The following is a 15,776-nucleotide window of genomic DNA, read 5'->3' as shown; positions in this document are numbered from 1 at the left end:
GTTTGCCAACAGATAACTTGTAGCCCATTTTCTAATGCCTGGTTTTCCGGGAGTTAAAAACTTGCCTATTTTCTAAATGTCTAAAAAGACTTTTTTATTATTATTCTTTTTAAAAGATCAAAATGTCCTTCATTCAAAAGCAGAGTTTAGAACGTAGATACGGAAAGAAACTCTCGAAGTCAGTGCATTGAAACTTCCCTTTTCTATGGATGCTGGGCAGAAAACCGCCCTGGTTTCACCACCCCCCCCGCGCCACCCGCTGCCCTTCCTCCCCCCAGCTCTCCTCCTCCTCCTCCTCCTCCTCCTCCCCGCGCCGAGGGGAGCGGATCCGCTCCTGCGGATCCCACCGGCCGCCCCGCGCCGCGGCGGGGGCAGCAGCTCCCGAGCAGAAAGGAGCCTCGCCAACGCGGGGGGCGGGCACGCTGCGGGGGGCGACGCGGGACGCGGGGAGCGTGTGGCTCCGTGTCGGTCACCCATGCGGGAGCCCGGTACCGGGCCCTGCCAGCCCCGGAGGCGGTGACAAAGGCGAAGGGGAAGGAAAGTCCCTCTGTCCTGCTGAGCGGTGACCGTCCTGCTGAGCGACCGGGGCGGGGGGAGGCCTCCCTCTCTCCTCCCCTCCCGCCCCGGCAGCCCCCGCCGCCCGGCACACGCGGGACCCCTCCTGCTCCCGGGGCTCCCTGCCGGGGGCGCAGCCGGAGCCCTGCCGAGCCCGGGGCGGGCGGGGGATGAGCGGCGGCGGCTCCTTGCCCGCCGGGGCTCCCGGGGGTTGCCCGGCCCTGTCGGCCCGCGGCGCCCGCATCGCCGGCGGCGCCCCGGGGCTGCTGGAGGAGGGGTTCGCCCTCTACGTCGCCGACCCTTTCCATCGGGAGCTCAATCCGCAGGTGCGGGGAGCGGCTGGGCCCGGGGCTCCCTCCCGGAAAGCTGCCGGTGGCCCGGGGCGACGGGACGGCTCCGGTGGGCTCGCAAAGCCCCGGGTCGGGCCGGGAGCCCGGCGGGTGCCGTCCCCTTCGCGCAGCGGCGTCCTCTAACAGCGGCCGTCTCTTCCAGGGCATCCTGAACCTGGGCACAAGCGAGAACAAGCTTTGCTTTGACTTAATAGAGGCGAGAGTAAGTGTTGCTGCCTTCTGGCTCATCGGGATTTAACCGCCTGCTCGGCTTTGGCCGTTTTGAAGCGTCTGCTTAACAATTTAGCGCAGGCAAAGTAACGTTTATGGTGGGATACCAGGATACCGACAGTGCTGTGACTAACAGCTTTCACAAGGAAGCACACTTCATGTGTTTATATGTACTGCTCCACTTGCACACTCAGAAATAATTTGCCGAGTAATATTTATACTGAAAACTCGCCTCTGGTTGAAAACCAGAAACCAGAATAGTTTTGGTTTTGCTTGAACTTCATCCACGTTTGACGGAGCGTGCGCTCCAAACTGAAGCGGTACAAGAGGCTGCTCCTGCTTCATCAGAAAGTATTGCTTTGGAATGACAGCTTTCAGGAAGAAGTGTGTTTTCAGAGGGGAAAATCATGGCCTGATAAGATGCTCACTTGTCTGATGGCAAAGCCAAAACTTTGACTGAAAATGCTCCATACACAAAATTCAGACCTTCAGCAAAATTAAAGCAATTCAGCAAAAAACCTAAACGTTACAGTGCCGTGTGCTGCAGTAAGAGCCCGTCTCGGAAAGGCAACTGTGGGGAAATGACACACTCTTTAAAGGCGATTCTTTTCCCAGAGCTGTTAATTCTAGTTCATCCGCTGCAAAGCATTGGTGTTCTGCCTTATGTGTTAGCAAAACAAAGGTCTAGTTACCAGGCCAGCTCCTGCAGCTTCCCAGTTCCCTCTTGCTTCTCCTTCCTACTTCCACGAGGTAGGAATTTCACACTAGTGCAACCACGGGTGCATTTGCGGTGCTTGTGAGGGTGGGTTGGGCATAAACTCAGCGTACAGATTGGTTTGCTGATGAGTTGGCAGTGCTGGCAGCTGGAGAGAATTTGTTTTTCCGACGAATAAACCCAAATCAATGCCACAATGAATACAGGACTGAGCCAGTTTTCAGGGGGGGGGCACCTGCTTTCAGAGCATAAAGCCACTGCTGATAATAGAGCTGGTTTTCTGCTGTAACAGAGAGGGTTGCTGTCACTTTTATCCTGTTGATTGAGAAGCTCATCAAAGTTGACATGTGAATTAAAAGCTGATATAAATATTGCAAGCATTGTTTGAGCTTTGATATGTCTCAGAAGTGGCTGCGTAATCTCTTTGGTACAGCTGGGATGCTTTTCCTCAATGTGTTATTCAGGACTTGTTTTAGTATATGACATAATAATCCAATAAGTAATCCTTTCATTATTTTCTTCCTTCGTTTTGATGATGTTTTAATGTTGTTTTCTAATATCTTAAAACTACAAAAGGGAAGTGCAAAGTATAAACATGATTGTAACTCATGAATTTTTATAGTCTCCACTTCCTTGATGTTACTGAATAATGTTCATTGTTTTTTTAAAGAATCGAGGTTTAGTCTGCTACAGCAGAACAGAAACTCCCAAGAACACTGTTCTACAGTATCCCTCTTTCCTGTCACTAGCTCACAAGACCTGACATGAATTATCTGGAGCCTGATCTTTTCCAGTATTCCGATACACAAGGTACTAGAAGGTAAGGAGTTCCGTTTTCCCATCAGTCACGTCACTTGTTGTCAGTGCTAGTCATGGCCTGTGTGAAGCTGGCTGTGGTTTCATTTTTTGGTAAGCCCAAAGGGTAGGCGTGGGGCTGTTACCTGTGTGCTGGCAGGCTTTGGGGTTCCTGGGCAGGAGTTACTTCTATGGATTTTTGTTGTGGTTTGCTCCCCACCCTCAATGTGCCACAAAGACCCGGAATGCCAAAGGGGAAAGATCAGGGCTTGTTGTCAAGCAAGAGAGCATGTATTGATGTGGTGAATCACTCCTGGAATGATTCACTCTAGTCTTGATGAGGGATAAACTGAAACTCAGGGCTGTAAAGAGCAGAGGTGAAATACTGCATCACCGAAGATCAATAGAAACTCCACCATCGCCTTCACTCAGGCTGAAAGCTTGTCTTGATTTAACGAATTGTCTTTGACTCGGGTTTCACTGTTTCTGGTACCCAGATTCTTGTCCTTTCTCCAAAAACAGATCCCTCTCGGGCTCAAAGATGCTTTATTTTCTCATTTTTCAAGTGTACAGCAGTAATAGTTGAGCCACCGTCACTGTTATTCAAGATAACAGATGGCATCTGTGTGCTTCTCTCTCAGAAAATGTAGCACACTGGGTATCTGAGAAATTATATTATTTAATCAAAATCTCCAAGGCTTTCATAACAGAATGAATTGTTTGTCCTGTTTTTGGTAAGCTTCATTCTTCTGTGTGTGTGTTTCGTGTTGGCTTTTTTCCCCCTGAGAAATACATGACTGCATATTTGACTTTAATTCTGTATTTTAGCTTCAGAGAAGAAATTGCCAAATTTCTAACTGACTATGCCAGAGCTGCAAAAGCACTGAATCCGGAATACGTAAGACAAGTGCTTTATCTTTGCATCTTCTTTTTCTTAAACTGGTAAGGATGAATAAATCTGAACACAAACGTCAGCATGGTACTGCGGCAGAGGGATATACGCAGGATTTGCAGAAGTCTTAGTAGTGTTCATTTTCCATTTGAACAAGTGGGCAACGTGTAACATTCAAGGAGGTGGTGTTATAGGTGTAGTAGCGTGGCTTTTTCACTCTGTTTTTCTGAATTTAAACTAGACGAGTGCTGGTGTTTCTACTAAATATTTCATTGCTAAATGAAAGTTTGTGCTCGCTCTTTCAGATAACTGTTATGAATGGCTGTTGTGCTGTTTTTGCTACTCTGTCAACTGTATTATGTGACCCTAGCGGTGAGTAAAAACTCGATTATTCTACTTAAAAATGTTTATTAGCAGTGAATATGATCATATTCTGACTCCTGACAGCCTGCTGTTACTCTTAACTGCCTGAATGAAGCAAGGCATGGCATTTCTTTGTCACTGGGAGAGTGTCTTTGAAATAATCCCTCTATTTCTAAAAAGGTGGAAAATGTTTGAGGTATCAGCAGGACCACTCACTTGCTGGAATGCAGTCTGTAGGGTTTTTAAGAGTGTTACAGGGAGGTGAGAAGGGTATCAAGAAAATGCAGTGTATTTTGAAAAGTTAGGAGAAAAAGAGGTGGGAACCATGGTGGAGGCTGGAGGGAGTAGGCACCCAGGGAGGGAGGTGTACCGGGTTGAAATCTGGGACCCAGGGAAAATTTGGGTAACTGGGTAAGGAAAACACGTAGAAGGAATTTGGGACAGGGGAAAGGAGCTGCAGCAAAAGAGCGATTCCCTGCTCAAACAAGGGTGGTGGTGAGGAGGAAGGAGAGGTGGGAACGCGAAGCAGAAGGAGCGGAGTCCCGGGAAGCAATCTGCTCCCAGCAGAGGTAGACAGCAGGAGGAAAAAGAGAGCTCAGCAAGGGAAAATGGTTTCCTCGCTGGCTTGGAAGGAGGAAAGCAGTGTAGGCATGCAGTACTGCACAGGATGGGAAGACCCACAAAGTCCTGCCAGCGCAGGAAGGTGAGCAGGATGACTTACCCGCTCTCCAGCGGAGGAGGCTGTGCCACCCCCATAACACCCTGTTACTGGTACCAGGAGCCCTTGGGGGGGGGTGGGGGGGGAGTGATGTAGAGTAGCGTGGCACAATGACGTCAAGCCCCTCTGAAACCCTGTCCCGCAGGGCTTCTGCCGTGTCCCCGGGAGAACACCCACCTGGGGACACTTCACTGCAAAAAAAAATAATGAGGAGGGAAACAAGTTCTGCAAGTTCTGCGGCTGCCTGGCTGCAAGACAGCACTTTGGCAACCAGAAAGAAGTTGTTGAGGTTTGCAGCAATTCCGGATGAAAAAATGAGAGCAACAGCGTTAGCAAAGTATCGAGAGCAAGATCGTCATTTGTCATTATTATTAAAATGAATAAATAAATAGATAAATAAACGAAACAACTAGTTGATCAGGTCCATTCCCTTTTACTGAAAATTTATAAGACTATCAAATCTGCTATTGCAAATGCTAAAGGAGAAAATTGGGAAAGAGTTCAGGTTGATTGATGTATGCTAAATTTTTAATTTTGTTTAAATATTGTTTTAGGCCATAGTGAAGGTTCTGAGATTAAACCAGATGTCAAATTCTTAGCTTGTCAGCTTAGTATATTAGACTGGAGTGAAATAATTGCTCATGAGAAACGTTTCTTTCGTTTTTTTAATGTTTTTAGACGGGTATCTTATTCCAGCTCCGTACTATGGTGGTATAAATTCGAAAACAGGGCTGTATGGCGGAATACAACCGGTTCATGTGCCTTTGTTCAGTGAGGTAAAGCTTTTGCTATTCACTTACATCAATGGACGTTTCACAAGGAACAATCAAAAAAACCTGAAAGTGCAAAGCGAGCCCGGGTGAAGAGACGGGACCCGTCTGCCACTTCTAGGGGGCAGCGCGACGGGAGGCTGCTGTCATCAGATGTGTAGGATTACGATCGTTTGGTGCAGTCGCTGTTCTGCGCTGACATGCTGAGTTATAATTTGTCAGCTCTAAGTCTGTCACTCCTACTAAGAGTAAATTTGGTTTGCAGATTTTTTCCCCCTAAAGCAGTGGAAGGTGTATCTCCCGCGTAAGCGGTGTAACGTTGGTGCCCTCTTTGAACGCTCAGTCATCCGTGAGACAAGTCAAGGGGGGGGTGGCATCTTTCATTAGAACAAATGGTACAGTCAGAGGGGGAAAAAAGTGATCTTTCATGTACACAAATTCTTCTGTAAGTCACTGGTAGCGTAGTCTTGGATAAGAGCAACATTTAAAAACAAAATAGTTGCGTTATATAGAAAAGACTGATCTTAGTTTCAGATTCTGAGGTGATAATAGTATTGCTGTCGAACTGCTGCTTTCCCTCCTTGAACTAGTGCCATGAGAAACTTATTTTTTTAGCTTTTTTATTTTATAAAAGCCAGTAGCAATTGTATTTTCACTAGGAGAGAGTGTTCCTTCACTGTCTCCTTTTTTATTTTTTTACATATTTTGTATTTTTTATTCTTGCTGATTTTTTTTTTTCTTCTGTAGGTGACTGACGAAGAAAGTCACCCTTTCCAGTTAACAGTTGAAAAATTAGAAGCTGCGTTACACAGAGCCAAAAAGCAGGTATCAATAAACATGATTTCTGTTTTTCCTGTTTTCCTAGTTATTTTGTAAGCGGCGTATGGTCTCAGCATCGAACCATTTGTACAGTTTCATCTGTGCAGATTTTCTGTCTTGTGACTGAGGTGGGTCCAACTCCAGCAACAAGAGTCGAATTGATTTTATAATCTGGGCTCTGGAACAAAATGCAGAGAAACTCCCTGACTCTGTTTTATGAAGAACAGATCTTAACTTGTGTTTCAAGACCAAATTTCTTTCTCTGTAGATTTTAACTGAATTTGAAGTGTTGTAAACAAGCTATTGTTCTGGCCCTCAGAAGAGAGAATACGCTACTGTAACGACCCACTCGCTTAATTAAAGAAACATGTCTAATTTGATTTTGAAGAGGGTTCTTCTGAGTTCCAGCTAGCAAACAAAAAAATACAAACATAATTTTTCCAGAGTTTAGGAAACCTCATTAGTTTAAACAAATACTTAGCAGTGGTCAGTGATTTTATTCTGATCAGAATTGTGTAGATGAGGATATTATTAAAGCACATAGTTGCAAGGAAGGTCACTTACAGAGGTCAGTTATAAGCAAGGCCAGGTATAAAGTAGCGGGTATTTTGGATACAGGCAAATGTGTGCATAACACTTTTTTTATAGCTATGTTGAAGCTGTCCTAGTTAGCTAATTGCTTGATCAGCGTGGTGCCTATGTTTAGACGCCATCTGTATGTCTGTGTCATCTGTCTGTGCCTTTGCCAGCCTGTGTGAGCCCGAGCATCCAGACGCTTCCCACTGGATCCTCGAAGAGGGAGGCAGGGAGCATCCCTGCCGCCTTCCCCATGAACTGGCTGAACAAGGTGCCGGATCACAGGCCAGATTAACTCTTTAGAGGCTGGGTTTGTCATCCTTCTAGAGCTGCAACTTTCTCACGAATAATTTTATAAACATCTGCTTTGGATACATGTAATACCCTAAATAGCTGGAAGAAATAGCCTAGAACGGCCATTGAGAAGCTGCCATCCCACAGCAGCCGTTCCTATGAACAATAATGTCTCGCCCAGCGCCTCCGGCTTAATACACACCAGATGTCAAATGCACAAAATATCCTACTGTGCAAGGGGTGCTCGTGGAGCAGCTGTTTGTGCTTAGCATTTGCCTCTTATCTTGCTTTCAGGTAATTTCTTCTTGTAGCTGGATTCTAAAGCAGTAAACTGAAAGTTGGTATCTCGTGACGTTCTCGCTCACAGCACCCATCAATGCTCACACAAATGGCACGTGGCAGGGAAAGCAAATATCAGGGCTTCTCGTCATGGAACTTGGTTTCCTGGAGTTTCTTGGGAGTTGGTCTTTGCAAACAATCTCTTTGTGAGGAGGCTTGGGTGGAGTGAGAATTTGCAGAGGGTGAGGCTTTCTAAAAATTAAAAATGCGTAAACAAAAAATACTAATTTAATTTCAAGTTTATCAAGTAAACATGAAGTACTTAGGCAGGCAGCTCCCCATCTTGATATGTTTAAAGTCTTGAAAGTTACTGCTGTAGTCATTGCACTGTTCGATCGCGTACAATAAAAATATATTTGTTGCATATAGTTAGTGTTAATGTACATCAGGGATTTTTTTAGCAAAGAGAACATAGATGATTTTCTGAAAAATACCCATAAAGTTAAAAAGACTGGTTATCTTTGTACTTGTAATCTAATTTTTTATCACGTGGGACTCTGCTTATTACACAGTAGAATATTTACAATCTCTTAGAATAGTTGAATGAAAGAATTTAGCTTCTGTGGAGAATTTCTATAACAGATATTCTGCACTATTGGTAAATGTAATTAAAAAGTAATTCCTTGCTTAAGACCTCTGCGCATCTCATAGAACACCAAGTAATTAAATTTTCAGTCTTCTGCAGATTCTACTACTTGTTTAAAGAAATGAGCAACATTGAAAAATAAATTACTTGGCAGATTATTAGATGTCAAAGTCCAGTTTCTGTTCAGCTTTCCCATGTTTATCCATAGTAACTTTGCTCAGTCCTGGGAATTTATGTTGGAAGTATGCCTGTAGAACCAGTATTAATCTCTACAACACCATGATCTTGCCTGTTGATATCAATGTGTGTTTCAAATGAGTCCTAACCTGATTTTCATTTACAAACAAACTATTTAGTATGGTTTTTTTGGGTGGTATAGGATAAATGACGAAACAAGGTCAGTAGCTGGAACCTTAGTCTGTATAGTAATTATATTATGCGATTAAATAATTTTCAAATGCTGCTGTTCAATGAAGGGTTAACGAACTTCCTTGCTGCGTCCTCACTAGCTGTTGGTTTGACGCTGTTGGTGTCTGCAACTATCAGTTTTTCTTTTTTACAGGGCATCCGCGTCAGAGCAGTAATCCTGATCAACCCCCACAATCCATTAGGGAACGTTTACCCAGCGCAGTTACTGAAAGAGTGTCTGGAGTTTGCGCACAGGTTTGAGCCCTAGTGCTGTTCCTTTGGATTTTGTTTTCTGTTAATGCAATACAGCAGTGATGAAAAATCACCTTTGGTAATCGCCTGTTCTTTGCTCGTACATGTTGGGAGGAGGCGGCAGACAGGGTCCTGAATCATGTTTCTTGTGTAACTACACTACCTCCTTGGCCTTTCCGGGAACACTGGAATAAATTGCCTAACCCGGCATCCAACAATGTCTTTCTGAATTAAATACTGTTGGTTTCTTTTTTTTCTTGTATGCGTGGTTTGAACTTTTTATTTGCCGAACTGTTTCTTGATTAACCTGCTTTGATGCATGGCTCAGACAATGACAACAGGTGAATATCGGTCTTTAGCAGTAGTAGTAAACGTGACCAGCATCGTCATTTGAAATGTTATCAAAATGAGAAAATCATAACATTTGCTACTGGGGGAAGTAATTGAATTGGCAAGGCGTAAGTCAACAGTCTGAAGTTCTGCAGCACCTTTCATAGTTACTTACCTTGAGATGTGCAAGCAAATTACTTTCCATCAAAGGAAGATACCTCTGAAATATCTCATCCCCGTTCCACTTCTTTTATCCTTAACCAGCTCAGAATTCATGTTCTAAGCTCTAGCAGTCTCCTGAATCCTTTGGATACTGATGGAGAAAAAACACTTCCTTTTGAAAAGCATATATATATTATTTTTTTTTTTTAGAAAAAGATAGATTCCTTCCTTATTTCAGTGAGCTTCTGCCAAAGAACGACTGCAAAATCCTGTACGCACATTGAAAGCTAATGGCAATTAGTTTCTGACAATCTTAAATATAGTAGAGTGGTATTAATTTTTTATTAATTACCAAAGATTACTGGGGACAGCGCAACATTCCTGCACTTTTGGCGTGATTTTCTTTTCATGGAAACAGCAGTGGAGGTGGGTAGCACTCAATGTGCTACTTCTAGTTACTGAGTTTTTAAAAAGGCAGCTGCATCTTCTCTCAGCATCCCCCATGGACTTCAGGATACAACCGACTTAAGATGGCACTAAAATAACGTTAGAGGATAAGGATTAGAAACAATAATTTTATTTTTAATGTAAAAAAACTGTTAGGAAACCAAACTTCCTTTTAAAAAAATTATAGAACTCAACAATCAAATTATATGAGGTTTACTTAGAAGAGGAAGCCTGTTTTAAACACGTGGGTGTTTAAAACCAGTCTGCAATTTTTTCAGTACTTGGTAATATGTGCATGGCTTGTTGGTATCAAGCGTGGTACACACGGCTCACAGTTTGCTGTGGCTTTCACAGCGAGAGTGTGTTAAGGACTTATCATAAGTGCACAACAAGTCTTTTTAAAACTCTAACATCTGCATTTGGCTTCAAGTCTCACTGAAGAAATCTTCCAGAGTAAAGCACTTGGTAATGTATTTCTATGTTCGTTTTAAATGTTAATTAAGAGTTGGGTGGGACCATACATATTCCAGGGAACCACTGGATTGAGCATGCAGTTGGATTTTGTGTCGGGTGTGTGGAATGTTATTGCCTCCACGAAATACAGAATATGTATAAATAGAAGCTGGTGGTGCACGAGGGCTCACAGTGCACCTTGTGACCTCTTTGTGTAAAATTTGGAGGGGGAATATAATAACAAATAGGTGTGTTTATGGAGACTTTGCTACGGCAGCAGTTGAGATTATACACATGCAAAGAAATTCCTTTTAAATATGTTAATATGCCTGTATTTTTCTATACCTAGATATGAATTGCATGTAATAATGGATGAAATATACATGCTCTCTGTTTACGACGATACCACCTTCACCAGTGTTCTTAGCTTAGATTGGTAAGTGTGATTTCTCAGCAGGGATTAGAAGATATTTAATCCTAAATGGAACCCATCCCCCTTTTTTTTTTTTTTTTCAAACTTCTGGTTAGCTACTGTAACTGGTATAGTTTGAACAAACTCATACCCAAGTCTTTGCAACTATGAGGCGAGTTAATACAAGAGATCTTCTGCAGAGATGGCTTTCAATGGCAGATCTCTTGCTTCCAGCTGATGTGTGTCTGATACGGCAGAAACAATACAAGTTGACAGAGCCTTTAGGCATTTTGCCACTTTGCTTGTCTTTGTTGGTCCCTGTTGCACAGCCTGAGTGTAAGGTTCTCACTGTAATGCTAATGAAGTTGCCTAAGGTTGTGCGAGTTACCTGCTATAATGACTCTCCCTCCTGGTGTGCTGTTGGGCTCTTAGTTTCCTGCAACAGGTGATGGAAAGAATACATGTTTCAAGAATATTTAAACCTATTAGTATCTGACTAATAAAACTTCCTTCCCCAAAAGTACGTGATTGTCTCTGTGTAACTGCATAAATTTCATACCGATGGGAAATTTCCAAGTCCATCCAAGTCCAACCAAGCTCAGTGAGTGACTGGGTACTGCCTCACCCGTATGAGATGATTAACCATAAATGAAGCCTAAAAAAAATACTTTCGTTATTGTGAAAGTTCACCAAGCTCCGTTAGGCTGAGGCAGAAATTTCCAGCCTTGTCCCTACTGACATGAAGTTACACCTAGGAGGAAAAAACCCATCATCTGCAGTGATACACTGAGGTGTATCCCGTTTAGTTGCACCTCATTATGTAGATGCATGCCCTAAAATGTTCACTTCTCCCTTCCCTAGCCTGAAATGCAGCACAGCTGATCAAACAATCCTTCTCCATCAAGTACAAGAGCAGTTGAGCATCACTGATGGAAATACTGCTTTTGTTTTAATACGGGTGTGATCACTAACTGTGCAGTGGGAATCTGGGATTTTAACTGGCCCATTACATCTTTGGGATTTATCTTGTGGGCATCAGTGCCTCAGCACACACCTGGGAGTTTTCGTTAAAACATCTCTGGAAAAAAATGTCATGTCACTTTAAAGGATTATATACCAATTTTACTAAAAAATTACTACAACTTTACAAATTTAAACATTTTTGTAACCCGCATGACTTGTTCTTCTCTAGCAACAGTTCTTGTCTTCCTCTTTTCTCCTTCAGTTTACCAGATCCAGAACGAACACATTTTATGTGGGGTTTTAGCAAGGTAGGTCAAAATACTGTTTGTGTTTTAATTTAAGATATTTCTCCACAAAAATTGTTTGAGTTATTCTGACATAATTTGTGTAATAGTTTGCAAACTCAGTTTCTCTTCATTTATTAATTTGTTTTCTTCTTTGGTAGTGTAAAATGTTGAAGTTCAGAGTTTAATTTGGGCTCTACTAAACAGCAGCAGTTAATGCATATGTATTAAAGGCATCAGAACATACGGGCACATTTCAGATCTGCAGTATTTTGCCTTTTCTCCTCTTGGAGGGAACAGTGAACTGCTGACTGTTTGGGAGCAATAGTGGGGACAGCCCAAGGCTATGAGCCAAGCACGTGTTCAGTTGTTGGCCTGTAGAGCGACCCTGTTAAAGCCCCTGGCCTCCCTGCTCCGGGGTGGTTTAGAAGTTGCTGGCTGGTTTTTATCACTCTTGGGACTCCATTTAGCAGCTTTGAGACTTTGTTCCAGAAGGCGCTGGGTTTTTCCCCGTACATCACAATGACTCTAGACGTGGTGGCTTGACAAAGCACAAACATAAAGTGAACAATTGCGCCTCTCGCTCTCTTCTTTTTGCTCTCCAAGGATTTTGGTATGAGCGGTATCAGAGTTGGAGTATTGTACACCAGAAACCGTGAAATTCGGAAAGCTGTGAATCAACTGGCTGTCTTCCATAGCTGTCCTGGACCCGTTCAGCACGTTCTCAGTCAATTCCTTAGGGACAGAGGTTAGCCACACTAGAAACGTTTCCATTCAACTGTTTTATTTTTCCATTGCAGGTGGAAATAAAACAACTATATTTTTCTTGCTTTGATAGACTGGTTGGATAACGTGTTTCTTCCCACCAACAAAAAGCGGCTTAAGGAAGCACAGAATATTCTTGTAGATGGGCTGGCAAATGTTGGAATACCCGTGCTCAAAAGTTCAGGAGGACTTTATGTGTGGGCAGACTTCAGAAAAGTATGTAAGAAATTTGAAAAGGGGTGGGAATGTAAAACTTGGAAGTGTAAAAATTACTTGTGCACGTTGTGATACCCTTTATCAATTCCTGGAAAATCCTTTCAATGAATTTATGCAGTTGTTCAATCTTTAATAAAAGATTATTTTCTTCTTTTAGTTCTTAAAATCACAGACATTTGAAGCTGAACTAGAATTATGGCAGAAGCTCCTTGATAAAAAACTCCTGATTAGTCCCGGAAAAGCGTTTTACTGTTATGAACCTGGATGGTTTAGACTGGTTTTCTCTGATTCCGTAGATAAGATTTACTTGTGTAAGTGGGTTTTACTTCTAATATAGCATGTAGTAGCATCCAAGTTTTAAGAAACGTTAACATTATAAATAATGAGTTGAAACCTGATTATTCTCTCTTAGATTTTGAGGGGCATATTTACAGTTTGTATGAACTGAGAAATATTAGATTGACCCAGAGCATAGGTTACAAAGCACTTACGTTGGATTATGTTAAACCTCTGAAGCTTTCAGAATTTAATTTTGAAACTTATTTTTACTCTATCAGAAGTAAGGAACCAAATTTTATGTGAAAGGATATCTACTCTTTCAAGTTATGCTTTCTAACCTGTGGGAATTCCCCACTATCCCTCGTTTTTATGTGGCTCATACTGGATATGAAAAATGTGTCCATCTCATGCTGCAAAATACTTAACCTTGAATGAATGTTTTATATTGTTGGCAAAGTGGATGTTTATGGAGCATACAGAGCATATAGAGTTATAGAAAAATTGAGACTGAAAGGGAATTCTTGTACAACTTCCGGCTCAAGGGACCAGTTTCCAAGTCAGAGAGCAGCTTGCTCAGGGCCTTGTTCAGTCAGGTTTTGAGACTGTCTAAAGACGGAGGTTACAGAACCTCCTTGAGGAACCCGTTTCAGTGTTCACTCTCATGGCAATTTTTTTTCCATATGTCCAATCAGTATTTTCCTCTGTATTTCTTTTCTACAGGTATTCAGAGACTTGAGCAAACGTTGCACAGTTACGCTGCTGAACCAGCCACAAACGACACATCTTCTACTGCAGATGCTTTATGCAATCCAGAAAAAGATTCTTCAGACAAACCTTCAAATGCATCAGAGGAAGATGTCTCCCAGCTAGAAAATATACTTGTTTATTAAAATCATATGTGCATTTAATGACTTGATATAATTTATCATGCTTATGTTTTCTAAAGGCGTCTATGACTTCAGTATTTGTGGCTGTAACCTTGCATACCACTCTCACTTCTCTGTGACCTGGCATTAATAATCTTGCAAGTGGACTTGCTAAAGTTGAATTTTAAGGAAAATGGACCTCCTGGATATTGTGAAATTAGCCCCTGTTAAACACAGCACTTGGTTTTACTCCATTTCAAGTGTGCTATGTGCCAGTAAAATCAGTGAGTCTCGATATAGAATCATAGGGTTGGAAGGGACCTCTGGAGATCATCTAGTCCAACCCCCCTGCCAGAGCAGGGTCACCTAGAGCAGGTTGCACAGGAACGTGTCCAGGTGGGTTTTGAACGTCTCCAGAGTTGGAGACGCCACCACCTCTCTGGGCAGCCTGTGCCAGGGCTCTGCCACCCTCAAAGGAAAGAAGTTCCTCCTCATGTTTAGGTGGAACTTCCTATGCTCAAGTTTGTGCCCATTACCTCTTGTCCTGTCCCCGGGCACCACTGAAAAGAGCCTGGCCCCATCCTCCTGACACCCACCCTTTAAGTATTTATAAGTGTTGATAAGGTCCCCCCTCAGCCGTCTTTTTTCCAGACTGAAGAGACCCAAATCCCTCAGTCTTTCTTCATAAGAGAGGTGTTACAGTCCCCTAATCATCTTGTAGTCTCTGCTGCACCCTCTCCAGCCGTTCCCTGTCCCTCTTGAACCGGGGAGCCCAGAACTGGACACAGTACTCCAGGTGCAGCCTCGCCAGGGCAGAGTAGAGGGGGAGGGTGACCTCCCTCGACCTGCTGGCCACGCTCTTCTTGATGCAGCCCAGGATGCCATTGGCCTTCTTGGCCACAAGGGCACATTGCTGGCTCATGGTCTTCCTGTTGTCCACCAGGACTCCCAGGTCGAATAATATACTTGCACAGTTGTTGAATTATGAAATTTTGAGAACATTGGTAAAATGGTTGTGCTGTATATTATGGACATAATCAGAATACTGAAAGTACTGAATCACGTTATATTCAAATTTTGCTAAACTTTTGTAGCTGGCAAAATGTTTTATTTTTATATTCATAAAATCTCTATAAGCATATGCATCTCAACCATTTTATACACCTTTCTATATATGCATACTAAGTGAGTACTTTCTGAGAAAGCATTTAGATTTTTGGCTTCTGGGCTTCCTTTCAGATTGTTTCTGTGTGCCTGTATTCATTGGATAGCGTTTTCATACATTAACTGTAAAAAAACCCTCAAAAGTCTGTAATGTATACTTATTTGGCAGAGTTGTGTGGGGACTTTTTTGCTTTGTTTTGATTTGTTGGGCTTTTTTTAAGGTATTTGCAGACTTAATTCACCATTTGCTCCATTATTTAGGTTTGGTGAGAGAAAATTAGAATTGTAAAATTAATGGACTGCTGCTGTAGAGGATCAGGAGAAGGATTGTCTCTCTGTGGGTCCCTAATAAACTTGGAATTTATGCTCCTGATAGTAACGTGGCCTTTGACCTGTTTTTTCATCGCACTTCAACTTGGCAACCTTATGTTGTTCAGGCTGATAACATAAAGATAAATAACCTGCTGTACAGCAATTTGTAAAGCTCATAGAATCATGGAATATTTGAGGCTGGAAAGTACCTCTGGAGATCTTATAGTCCAATGCGCTTGCGTGGAGCAGGGTCAGCCAGAGCAGGTTGACCAAGACTGGATCCGGTTGGCTTGTGAGTGTCTCCAAGGACGGAGACTCCACAGCTTGATTCCAGAGTTTGATCACTCTTTTTTACTAAAAAGTTTTTTCTTACATTTCAACAAAATTTCCTTTTCTCCTTTTGTGCCCATTGCCTCTTCTCCTGTCATGGATACCCAGAAGAGCCTGGCTTCATCTTCCTTACACCCTCCTGTCCAGTATT

At 42.8% G+C, this 15,776-nt stretch overlaps 1 protein-coding gene across 1 annotated transcript; it reads left to right on the top strand.

Moving 5' to 3' along the window:
* Positions 1-325: 325 nt before the first annotated feature.
* On the top strand, positions 326-15,362 carry LOC134511210 (1-aminocyclopropane-1-carboxylate synthase-like protein 1). The gene is made up of 14 exons (XM_063324827.1): positions 326-881; positions 1,048-1,107; positions 2,580-2,650; positions 3,454-3,523; positions 3,823-3,889; positions 5,277-5,374; positions 6,116-6,193; positions 8,545-8,645; positions 10,384-10,470; positions 11,672-11,717; positions 12,300-12,441; positions 12,532-12,674; positions 12,832-12,985; positions 13,674-15,362. Exons 1-14 carry the CDS (start codon positions 726-728, stop codon positions 13,841-13,843), a joined length of 1,443 nt encoding a protein of 480 aa, XP_063180897.1. The 5' UTR covers positions 326-725; the 3' UTR covers positions 13,844-15,362.
* Positions 15,363-15,776: the final 414 nt, after the last annotated feature.

The sequence above is a fragment of the Chroicocephalus ridibundus genome, chromosome 2 (assembly GCF_963924245.1).
Source record: "Chroicocephalus ridibundus chromosome 2, bChrRid1.1, whole genome shotgun sequence".
Lineage (NCBI taxonomy): Eukaryota > Metazoa > Chordata > Aves > Charadriiformes > Laridae > Chroicocephalus > Chroicocephalus ridibundus.
Note: the sequence above shows the minus strand (reverse complement) of the source record. Positions and strands in the feature narration are given on the sequence as shown.